Source organism: Dendropsophus ebraccatus, chromosome 5, assembly GCF_027789765.1.
Source record: "Dendropsophus ebraccatus isolate aDenEbr1 chromosome 5, aDenEbr1.pat, whole genome shotgun sequence".
Classification (NCBI taxonomy): domain Eukaryota; kingdom Metazoa; phylum Chordata; class Amphibia; order Anura; family Hylidae; genus Dendropsophus; species Dendropsophus ebraccatus.
In genome coordinates this window covers 119,095,188-119,107,837 of record NC_091458.1, presented here as the reverse complement: position 1 = coordinate 119,107,837, position 12,650 = coordinate 119,095,188, and the positions used below count along the sequence as shown (strand labels likewise).

The window sequence follows — 12,650 nt, the reverse complement described above, 5'->3', positions numbered from 1 at the left end:
TAACATCACATTATTTAATGGTTGCACAATTCTTGCCAATTGTAAAATCTAACCTGATTCCAGCCTATTCACAAATACAATATATTCCTTTGCCTACCTACAGATAAAAGAATTCATGTGAGCGGTGTTATTCTGTGAAGCTTCCACTTGTGCTAGGTGTATTATTTCAGAAGACACTGTGAATCAGGATGACTCGCTAATGATCACTAATCAGTAATTGCCTTGTTATAAGGTGACATTTAAACCTAAATTATGGTGAACTACGATAAGAAAATTGTCGCAGTGTCATGGATTGTTTTCTGCTGTAAAATAGCGAGTACAAAAAAGGATATCCCCTATTAAACAGCCAAATGCTGTAGGGGAAAGCAGCGCAATGTTGGAACCCGTTCCCTGCACGTTGCTTTCTTAGACACCCAACTGATAGAACACAGCACTGTGTTCTGTTCCCCACTGTGCGTCCGGTGTGTGAGAGATGACACATTGTCTAGTGTAACATAAATCTATGATTAAAAACACTGTCTGGCAAGTAATGGCTCTCAGTGTGCTACAGCTATTTGAAAGTGTAATTCAAGGGATTTAAATTTCTTGTGTAATGGAAAGATGATTTTTTTTTTTCTTTTCTATTCTTTTTTTTTTTTTTTTGACAGAACTTCAGTGTCTTAACTTGTAGATAGCACTTCCGTACCTAATACCCACCATGCCATAATTAAAAGAAACGTGTTATATCTAATTTTTTCCTCTGAGAAAATGTTCTTTTAAGTTTTTTTTTTGACCAAGGAGTTAAAGCAACTCTGTACCCACAGTCTGACCCCCAAACCACTTGTACCATCGGATAGCTGCTTTTAATCCAAGATCTGTCCTGGGGTCCATTCGGCAGGTGATGCAGTTATTGACCTAAAAAAGCAACCTTTAAATTTGCAGCCCTGTGCCAAACAGCCGTGGCCTAAAGTGTGTGTGCATTAGGCTGGCACAACCTCTCCATCGCTCCTCCCCACCCTCTTTATCATTAGGAATACACCCAGGCAGATTGGCACACGGCACATGGGCTGGATCGTTAAGGCACCTGTGCAGTGTTCTCACTGCAGAGGAATAGGAAAAATCCTGCCAGTGGCATTCCTAATGATGAAGAGGGTGAGGAGGAGGGACTGAGGGGTTGTGCAACGTTAGGGCACAGATACTCTAGGCCACGGCCGTTTGGCACAGAGCTGCAAGTTTAAAGTTGTTTTTTAGGACAATAACTGCATCACCTGTCGAATGGACCCCAGGACAGATCTTGGATTAAAAGCAGCTATCTGAAGGTACAAGTGGTTTGGGGGGGGGGGGGGGGTTACAGAGTCACTTTAAATATGTAGAGTAGTATTTTTTATGAATTACGAAATTTATGCCAAGATGGACATTTCCAAACCACACCAGATGTAGGGTATATTCACACGGGCGGGCTCGCTGCGAACCCGGCAGGTCCTGGCAGTTCCCATACACTACATACTTGCTGCAGTCTAAACGACCACAGCGAGTATGTAATTATACCGCCCTTAACCCCTTCTGCTCCCGCCCGGCTCCCCCGCTGTAAGCATACTTTACCTGTCCTTGCTGCACGGGTTCGGCGTCCTGCTCTCCTGTCCGGCCAATCAGTGGCTGCGGCTGGGCAACACACTAATTGACCGGACAGGAGAGCAGGACGCCGGACCCGTGCAGCAAGGACAGGTAAAGTATGCTTACAGTGGGGGAGCCGAAGGGGTTAAGGGCGGTATAATTACATACTCGCTGCGGTCGTTTAGACTGCAGCAAGTATGTAGTGTATGGGAACTGCCAGGACCTGCCGGGCTGTTTTTGTAATTTAAACACACCCAACCTGGCCCCTTCTTACTTTCTTTACTTCATTTTCTTCTTTTTAAATTTCTGTGCAAAATGCCCAGAGGAACTTAAAGCTCTGCAATAATTGTGATTATACTTTTGGATTAAGCATAATGTGATGTACTACTCTCAGTTGGTCAGCTGATGTTTTACATCATGGTATAAGGTCTTAAATTCACAAGAGTGCTTTGTGAGTTGTGCAGATTGATAAATATTTTTTTGGAATAAAACATTCAATAATATGAGTTATTTATCTAATAAAACCTCTAATCAAGTCCAGTGAGTCTCACAATCATTGACAACATTGCCCATATAATTGTGCAAACAGATCATTGTTAGTCACTGATTAGAACCTCCTACCAGACTCCTAAGGATAACATTTATATGGATACCTCTGTGACTGCCACCTATCAAAGATTTACATTGTAGTTTACTAAATGGCTTTAGCTAGAATACCCCTTTAAAGACAAAGATAATTGTTTATCTAACATAATTTGTTTTTATCAATTTCAATCTATTTTTAATTTTACAATAAAGAGAAGCTTGAGTCCTAGTTTAGTTTTTGCCATCAGCATTGTTAGTTGACATTTGAATAGAATTAATTTACATCTCATCATGTGTTTTCTTTTCTTTCTGTAGGTTGAATGTAAGAAAGCACAGCCTAAAGAGGTTATGTTTCCTCCTGGAACGAGAGGACGGGCGAGAGGTCTCCCTTATACTATGGATGCATTCATGCTGGGGATGGGAATGCTGGGTAAGTGCTCCTAGTTTATTTGTAGTTTTTCAGTTTCTACTTTGGAGACTGATATTGTCTCTGTACTGTCTCTGTTATTCCCATAATCTCTAAAACATATCAACATGTCAAGTTTCGATCAGTCCAAAGTTTTTAGACACGTATCAGTCGTTAGAACGAGCTGGGAGAAGACTTTGCTAAGCGCAATCCTCTCCCGGCTCTGTCATGTGATGAGTTGGGCACTAATGTAAGTCTATGGAGCCCCGACTCGTTTCACTGACGCAAAGCGATACAGGTCAAAACACTCAGACTCGGACTAATCTCTATGACATGTCAAAAGTTTTGTCAGTGGACAGGTACACTTTAACAAGTCCTGGTAAAATGAAACCTGAGCTGTGAAGGGTTGCTATGGAAAACCCAAACCGTTTTTTTTCCTCAGACCGATAAAACAACAATTGTCAAGAATTCTTCTTCCTCTTTCTGTCGGGTTTGATTCTTTTGACTACCAACTCCTAAGCAATATTCTTCTTTCTATTGGCCATAAGGATACTGTTGTCTTAGTTGTCTCTCTTCCTCTCCAACAGCTTGTTTAGTGTATCATTTGGACATTATAATCATTTTACCATTCTAATTCACCTCTTCATCTTGAGGTTCATTAGGTTTTAGTCCTGGGTCCTCCATTCTTTTCTTTCAACATGTGATGGGCTGTAACCCCACATCCTAGTGTCTCCTAATTCTCATACCAAGGCATACAGTGCTAGTTTCTTTCAAATACATAAAGACGTTAAGAAACCTATCCTGAGTATGGTCCACATGCAGTCCTCTAAGGGTCACACGGTGTAAAATCGATGAAACTCTCTGCCGCGGAATTCCATCTCTTGCAGTGTTAGTCAGTCTATCTATAGGAGGGCTTGCGCACCTCCACTCTCCGTGCATCTCCGCTCAAAGAATTGATTTGTCAATTCTTTGAGCGAAGAGGCGCGGAGCGAGTAGGCGCACAAGCCCTCTCATAGACTGACTATATGACACTGAGGAAGGTGGAATTCCGTTGTTTTTACTCCGTGTGAACTGGCCTTAAAAGGGAGGAGTATTACGGTATTATCTATCTTTTTTTTCCATGCTTGGATTCCTAGTTTTTGCTGCAATTAAAAAACTGCATCTAGATACCCAATGTTGAATCCATGCCATGAAGAATAAAGGATGTGCTGAGGGCAATAACCTACTCACAGAGTATATATAGTTCATACAATTTATAGATATATACTTTTACATAAATCTAATACGTTTTAAATGCTTTAGGGTGCGTTCACACCTACCGCATCCGCAGCTTATTTTTCCGAGGAAATCCGCAGGTCTGGTAGTGCAGATTTCAACCTGTGAGAAATCCGCGTATGTGTGCGTTTTGCGGTTTTTCTGCAGCAAGTTTATCGCAACTGAAATGTCAGTTTAGAATGAGAGATATTTTAAACTGACATTTCAGTTGCGATAAACTTGCTGCGGAAAAACCGCAAAACGCACACCTACGCGGATTTCTCGCAGGTTGAAATCTGCACTACCAGACCTGCGGATTTCCGCGGAAAAATAAGCTGCGGATGCGGTAGGTGTGAACGCACCCTTAAGGTATTTTTCTGTGCGGTCATACTTGTAGTAATAAAAGTCCTGTACAGTAAATGCAGTTTCAAGTTTTATAATATCATTGTAAGCTTATAAAACTATTTCCTTATTGGAACTAATGCTGATGTTCTTTCCGTTTCAACCTGATCGTTATAATATAGAATTCTTACTGTGTAGTTTTTATGATCTTTGCTCAATGTTTTCTCAATTTTGGTTTTGTTAAAGAATAGATATGGAGACAGGCAGAGCTTACTGCAAGTATCAGAATAGCTCATATATGAGTGGTCCTTTTGAAAATAGAGGCCCAGATTTACTAAAACTGTCTAATTCTTTGGTATATCTTTGGTAGAGAATAGAAGCAGAGACAACTATGTGTCTATGTCATAATTTGCTACGAGCATCAGGTAGACCTATGCCAATACATTACCACTATTTTAGCTCCTCATCAGAAATACTTATAATGCCAGGGTCTCCTGTAATAAGTAGGTTTAAAATTAGAAGTGCATATATATTATTTTCTCATTCTCGCAGATCTTAACAGCATAATGACGCATGATGTTTATTTTGGTCTTGTGGCTGTTAAAGGGAATTTGTCAGTCGCATTTCACGTTTCAAACTGATGACTCTGTTAGATCAGGAAGACACATGGTACATTTCATATATGTGTCTGTGACTGTAATTCCAGAATGTAGAAAAAAATGCTTTTATTATAAAGCAAGAAGTACTTTCCTAAGCTCCTAAAATGCAGCAAGCTGTAACACCTCCTTACTCCATCTCTCCTATACCTGAGCCTGCTTGGGACTCCAGGTGACTCAAGCAGGGAGGAAAGAAACATTCCAGCCTGCTGCTATTAAGTGGCTTGGAAAAGCCTCTTAAACTCTGTACAAGAAACTAAAAGCATCTATCTCTATCCTGGAAGCACAACTGGATATATGAAAGGTACCATGTTTCTCCTTAACCTAACAGCTATCTAACAGTGTCAGCAGCTTGGAACAGGAATTGCAGCTGATAGATTCCCTTTAAGGGGGTATGAAGAGGTCTCAGGAATTCAGGCATTTTATACCCAGTAGTTAGCAGTTGCTTTCAGCATTTAAAGTGTCACTGTCGTGAAATTTTTTTTTGCAGAAATCAATAGTCCAGGTGATTTTAAGAAACTTTGTAATTGGGTTTATTATCCGAAAAATGCATTTTTATCATGAAAAAGCAGTTTGAAGCTCTCCCCCCTGTCTTCATTGTTCTCCTATGGAGAGAGCTAAAGAAAAGACCAAAACAGGACAACAAAGAGTTAATCTACAAATATCTCACCCGTTATCTTCTTGGACAGTCACCAGTGATCTGTCTGAGCTCGGATTACAGCTGTCACCCAGCTCCGTGCCTGTAATCCTCTGTTATCTGCTTTCTGCTGCCGGCTAACTCCCTCCTTCCTCCTCCCCCCTCCCCTCTCCCTAGAACAGACAGGGGACGTCTCCTGCAACAAGTCACAATTTTCAGATTTTTCAGAGTGGATGAAAAAGAGGAAGGAGGGGGGACCTGGGAAAAGGCTTTTTACATGCAGATAATGGCAGATTTGGCTAATAAACCCAATTACAAAGTTTCTTAAAATCGCCTGGACTATTGATTTCTGCAAAAAAAAAATACGACAGTGACTCTTTAAGAGCCGCTGCCAGTAGCCGACACAGAGTGATCACGATGCTGACAGCGGCATATAAATGGCCTTACAGGACATTATCAGTCGTGCAGTGGCACAGATCGGCTTCTCATGATGTGATCATGGGGGACAGTTCATTGTGAGGGTAGTTTGATACCTCTGCCAGGTCTCCCATGGCTGCTTGACTCAGAAATTAATGCAGTCTGCCTACAGCAGACCCTACGATCAATGCAGACTTGTGTAAGCAATTGAGTCCCTAGGGGGAACTTTAAAAAGTTTTAAAAAATATATAAATTACTCCATCATAAATCCCCCCTTCTATTTTTCAGATAAAAATCGTAAAAAAAACAAACAAACATGTTTTCCCGTCAGGAATAGTGCAAAAAATGGCTCCTGGTTGGACAACTGAAAATTCTAATAAATTGCACTGTAAAACTATAAAATTCTCAGCATACTTACCTACAGTAGCAACGTATAGCCAGCTCACCACTCCCTGGACACCTCTGCACACGATTGACCCCTTCAAGGCTTGTACATTGCAGTTCCAAGACAAAGAATAGGATTCGAACTGGTGACGTTTCAAATGTGCTTTATTGAAGCTTATAAAACCAATGTGTGGATCACAATGTAAATCCCAGTCTAGGCCAATGCATTTCAGATTACGCACCCTTAGTCATGGCTAACTGGAAGATTCACCAGCACTGATCCGATTTTTTGCCTTGGACTTAAGATCACGCCCCACTGCTGACTCATTTGCCTGGTTTGTCACCGAACCCATACCGAAATCCATTGCCATTTTCTACTATATCTCTGTGTAAGGGAACACTTTATTGCTCTGAATTAGCCACCCTAGTCAAATCTATATATTTCTGGATCCCTAAGATTTATGTGGTCTTTGTTTTTTGTCTTTTTTTTTTCTTACAACCTTAGTCCTACATTAATTGGGATCTTCTCTTTTGTTAGCTTTATCCTAGTTTTATATCATCATGGAAGTATTTAAGTCTGGATCTCTTCTGTGTGCCAACCAAGTGATTTCTGCCTCAAAAATGGTTTTAAAGATTCTCTTCCTTGTAAATGATTAATATTTCCTCCTGGGATATCCAAATTTGCATTTAAATGGATGTCTTAAATAGACTGTTTTACTCCTATTCACCAAAATAGAATGATGAAGGATGCAGTATGTTCATTCCGACTTAGAAAGATCCTTTCTGCTAGAGAGAAATTGAGTCACACATTCATTTTCATCTCCTAATGTAGCATTGACAGCTTCACAGAGCTTTTTTTAATGGCTTTTATGTGGTTTGTATGTGGTAAAGGAATTGTACAATGGCATATGTCTGTTAAATTTGTTTAAATGAAAGATAATTTAATGGTGAATTTCAGCTTCTCCAATGCTAAACTAATGTTACCATGACAGGTTAGCTAGCAGTAACATGGTTATAATACAACTTTGCATGGTAGCTGAATGTTTATGGCCAGAAGTCCTTGACACCAGGTGCTTTACTTCTCTGCATTCTTCTGTTCATTGATAGGGGAAATCTGTCTCTAGTAACAGTGGCAACAAGAAGAAACATTGGAAGTGGTTGCAGAGCTTAGCATGTGCTATGTGCACATAACAGGAAGAAAGAAAACCTGGTCTGTGTGCATGCAAGCAGAGGCTTCAACTATGCTCCAAAGGATATGTACTGTCCGGGAAAACTAGATACGGGCCTCAACCTCCTCTCAGCAGCAGCAAGCCAGTGCATAATTTAACACCCTTCTTGATACGCTGCTTTATATACACAGTGCTACCTCCAGTATCCAATCTTCAGCAGTTCCGTACTTAGTGTAATCCCTTTTTTTTACCATTCTGGTGACATAATGCCTTGCATAGCCTGTGCATCAGTAACCTCTTCCTTTTCCATATGGCATCTATAAAAGTTTGTGTAAATCATCTCCAATGCAGTGCCACCTATTCAGTTTAGTAAACTTTTATCAGCACTATGTCATGACATAGCATAGAAGAGTAAGTGCTCAGCCAGAAAAGTAAGGGTGGAGTAACTCTTTGTGTACTACTGGTCAACAGTCCAGTTCAGTTCAGTCCTGAAATGGAGAGAAAAAGAACTAACTAAGAATCATGGAGTTGACCCACAGGGGATGATTGGCTGATTGCTGCTATTGACTGATCAATTCATATTAGCCAATAGCAGCTGAAAACAGCTTTCCCGGTCATCGGTGACCCGGAAAGCAATGGCGATTGGTGCTGTCCGAGACAGCACCAATCGCTATTAGTGTCCCGTGGAAAGATGGCGCCGGTGCCACCCCCACGATCGACACGATGGGCCGGCCACTACCGACCGGCCCATCACGGCGATTAAAGTGTTTTGTTTTGTTTTTTTTTCTTTATTTTAGAAAAATTTTATTTTACATAATCCAAAACAAACATAGACAAAACCCCCCTATCCCAACCCAACAATCAAATTAAAACTTCATAGAACAGCAATCCCAATCTAAAGTTACAGTTACTCCTGTATGTTATCGACAAGACATTCCTCGTCATTTACAAAATTTTTCTTTCTCTCCGTGTAGTTAAACTTGCAGGGCGCCCCTCTATTGTCTACACCTATCCTTCCTAGCCCACCACCCTACCTATACTTACTTTATACTCACTCAACCCACCAGGTTGCGGCATAGCCACACCCCCACCGCGCCGAGGACAGGGGGAGATGGGTAGACAGGACCAGGGCCAACCCCCTCCACCTCTACACAGTACCAGTTGTAAGCGTTGTAAACAATATCCAAAATCCAACTTATCCAGCTTACTCAGATAACCGCAACCAACTTCAACTCCTTATCCTGCCAATCCAGCCCCTATCAAGGGCTACACTGGCCACAGACGGAATAAGCTCACTCGTACCAGCTATCCACGGACCCGGCACGCCGGATCCTATGGACAACTGCCCTGTCCAATCCAAAGGCTTTCACCATCCATCTATTATGGACTGCAGTCCCCACCAGATGACCGGGTTCAACTCATGTATTTTTCATCCAAACAATTGATAGTAACTTAACAATGATCCGAGTAGGTTCCAGCCCGTTTACTCGACCCTCTCACGGCTGACTTCTCGGGCCAAACTGCTTCCAACCACTATGTTGGCGGATCGGTCCGCCCAAAGCCGCCCCCCCCCCCAAGGCGATTAAAGTGTTAAGTTAAAAAAAAGTGTTACCAGGTCTGCACCCTTCAGCTAGGTAGCTGAGGGATGCAGAACAGGTGTGTATGGTGTAGATGCATCATACTCACCTGATGCGGGCGTCTCGAGTGAAGATTCGGCGGTTCTGCGGCGTCCTCTTCTTCCATCGTCTAACTTCGGTTTCCTGTCGTCTAACTTCGGCTATCTTCGGCTCTTCGGGCTACCCCGGTATCTATCTTCGGCAACTTCGCTCCCTAGCGGCTGATCAGTGTATATTATACACTAATGAGTTGCTTTAGAGTAAAAAGTGTTTTGTTTTTTTTCTATTTTTTTTTCTTTTTATGCGCCCTACCGCTGCTGAGTGCTGATAAACATTGCATGTAAGTGCGCCACTAATCAGCAACTGCTCCTTTTTGGCATATGGCTTCCCCCCCCCTTTTTTTCCCCCTATATCCTACTGCCACGGTCTCCTGATAAGTACTGCACATAAGTGCGGCATTTATCAGCAACTCCTTTCTTGGTGTAGGTATTTGGGGTGCTGGTATTACATGCTAGTTGGGTCTTTTCTTTGTATTTTTTTTAAACCTATATAACCTTGTTAAATAACCTTGTTTTAAACCAATATAACCTTGTTAAATAACCTTGTAAGTCCCGAGATTAACCTTGTGTGTCCCATCCGTGTTCACTTGTCACCCTCTTTCCATATAAGGAGTTCTCTGCACCATTCTTAAGATATATAAGCTTAAGCAGAATATAAGCTTGCCATATAAAAGATTTTTTGTGGTCTATCCCCTCAAAAATGCATGTCATTGTTGGTGAACAGTGCTGTAGGGGCCGGGCTGATGGGCTGTGGTGCCCCACAATAACATGCAAGGGGAGAGACCACCAAGAAATCCTTTATACGGAAAGATATGAAATGTCCAGAATATAAACTTAAGAACTGAGAACTCCTTATATAGAAAGGGGGTGATAATATCACTTTAAAAACGTCTGCATAATTGACTGCTTCTTTGATGATAATTGTAAGCTTAAAGCTTAAAAAAAGCTTAAGCTTAAAAAATTATATTGTGGACTGTCGTTGATCAGAGAAGGACAGTATATTTATGATGGACAAATTGCCATTATAATAATGACTTCCTTTCAGAATTTCTGGATTAAAGCATGGATTTCTGGATTTAGCATTGTACAGTTAATGCAGTCATACAATGAACGGCCATCAAGTTATGACCCCTGGCAATGATATGAATACAATTTCTCCAGAACATCCTGTCTCCTCTTTGGCTCCTTAGGCATTTCGATACCATGTGCATGTTTTCCGTTATTGTATCTATCCATCTTGTTGCTAGTTTCAATAATTTTTTTGTTTTGACTTAACTCTTCCACGTACAGTTTCCTTTTTCTTATCGACTAGGCCATTACACAGTAGAACTATATTATATGCTTTATTTTCTGTATTAATAATTCAGATCAAAATCTGTTGGGAAGAGCTGGTTACATAATACAGCTAGCACTCACGACACTCAGCAACCTTTATATCATCTCAAATTCACTTTGAATTATTACTTTTACTCGTCCTTTTATTTACGTTTAGAAATTGGAAAGGATATTTTCTACAGGAAAGTTATGTCAAGTTCCCCTCTGTATAAAGAAAAGTTCACACATCCAACTCCCTTAATTACCGTTCTAAATGGAATTCATATTTCACCTTCACCAGTAGTTCCTTTCCTTCCTAATGGCTGTGACATTCGGAGGAAAGTAGAAGTAAGATACATGCTCAGTATTAAAAAAAAAAAAAAAATCTTAAAAATGTTGGCTTTATACAGCTTTGATTCTGTTTATATTCACCCCCCCCCCCCCACCCACTCACACAACACCACCACTTTTCATATCTTCTGATATTTCCTGTATTATTGTTGCTGATTTCTATGAAGTTTCACTACCCACTTTGTTCTGTCATTGGCGAGTGGGGTGTGGGATGTTTCTGAAAGATACAAGAACAGCAAAGAAGCAGTGACTGGAAAATCTCTGCAGCACCACAGGAGCAGGGGAGGGTAAGTATGTGCTCTTTAATTATTTTGCAACTCTGGAAGGCACATAGAAAATTATTGGGAAAAAAAACTTTAAGCACAGTGGTGGGAATTTATCAGTCAGTTTACAACACATTCTAGGCACATAATGTATTAGAATTGTAATATACAACATGTAAAATTATTTTCAGCCCGCCACTGTTGTCCCCTACCTTCACCATCCTTTGCAGAGCAGCTGCATGCAGGACATCACTTACCACCAACCCCGATATTTCCTTCCACAGTGGTCATTTGTAAATGTGTAGGCAAGGTAGCAAGAGGCCATTGGCTATCTGGAATTCCCCCTTCCTTAATTCTGAACAACCCTCTTCTTACAGAAGGAATGCAACTTCTCTTTTGGATCCCATCTAAGACAATCTGTGTTTCCCACTGCTGCTACTCCCCCACCAGGTTGTTCATTGTATCAAGAGGTGCAGGGAGCTGTGGTACACTGCAGTGAAAGAAGTGCTGATGCCAGCTGTTGTAAATACCTGCTTGGCCCAGGCTTCGTCCTTAAAGCGAATGTACCATCAGGTACATTCAGTTTAACATGACCCACGGATAGATCAGCGCCGGTGCCCCAGTCTATTTTTTGAACCGCGGCCCGGTTCCCGTGTATGGCCCCGTTCTATACACGGGTACCAGGCCGGGGCTAAAGCACTAGAAACGGGCCGGGCCGCCCCCAGTGGGAGGAATCTCCCCTCCCCCCCCCCCTCTATGATGCGACTCCATTGATTCTAACAGAGCCGCATCATAGAGGGGCAGGGTATTCCTCCCACTGGGGGCGGGCAAGCCCACCTCCAGTGCTTCATCCCAAGCCCGGTACCCGGGGATAGAACGTCGCCGTACACAGAAACCGGGCCGTGGTTCAAAAAAATGGACTGCGGCACCGGCTTCCCGACACCGTTCTATTCGTGGGTCATGATGGTACATTCGCTTTAACTGCACACAACCATCTCCCTTCATTGGTTACAAACTAACAACTAGACCTTCATCGGCCATCATTACGATATGGCCGACGTAAAGAATTGTTTTATCAAGACAAATGTTTGGAAATGTTCTCTTTTCCCAATCTGCTAGGATCCGTTCCAGCTATTGATGAAAAAATGTACGGTAGAGCGAGTGTGTGAATGTGATGACAGCCTGTTAGTTATTTTTCTTTAATCATAAGCAGAAACACAGATAAAATAGAGTTCAGTACAGGAGGCATTCATCCTTTCTTGATTTCCTCTGTTTTGTCTCTGATCACTAGACTTTCAGTTATTTGCAGAGCACCTTAAAGCGATTCAAATACAATTAAATGTAAGCGGATGCTCTTGTTAAGATTGACGTTCCGTGGTAACATATCACTCACCTATTTCCAAATCAGATTTGTTCCTTGTTAAAATTGTCCATTATGCGCCGCCGCGGAAAGGGTAGCGTTTCTAAGATGTTTGCTTTCAGCCCACCTGCAAAATGCAGATTAGCTTCCTCTAAAAGTTTGTCTGAAGAGGCACAATGTGTCATGCACAAAATTAGCATGCAGCCAGACATTTTATATTTAGACTGCACAAAATTTCACACTT

General features: G+C 41.6%; 1 protein-coding gene across 7 annotated transcripts in view; it reads left to right on the top strand.

The window, feature by feature from the left end:
* The window catches only part of MSI2 (musashi RNA binding protein 2), a 518,653-nt gene that overhangs the window by 376,524 nt on the left and 129,479 nt on the right, over positions 1-12,650 (top strand). For all 7 annotated transcript variants that reach the window (XM_069971112.1, XM_069971110.1, XM_069971109.1 and 4 more), the window contains exon 9: positions 2,494-2,608. In XM_069971112.1, the coding sequence (XP_069827213.1) occupies positions 2,494-2,608 (115 nt within the window). The remainder of the gene's footprint in view (positions 1-2,493; positions 2,609-12,650) is intronic.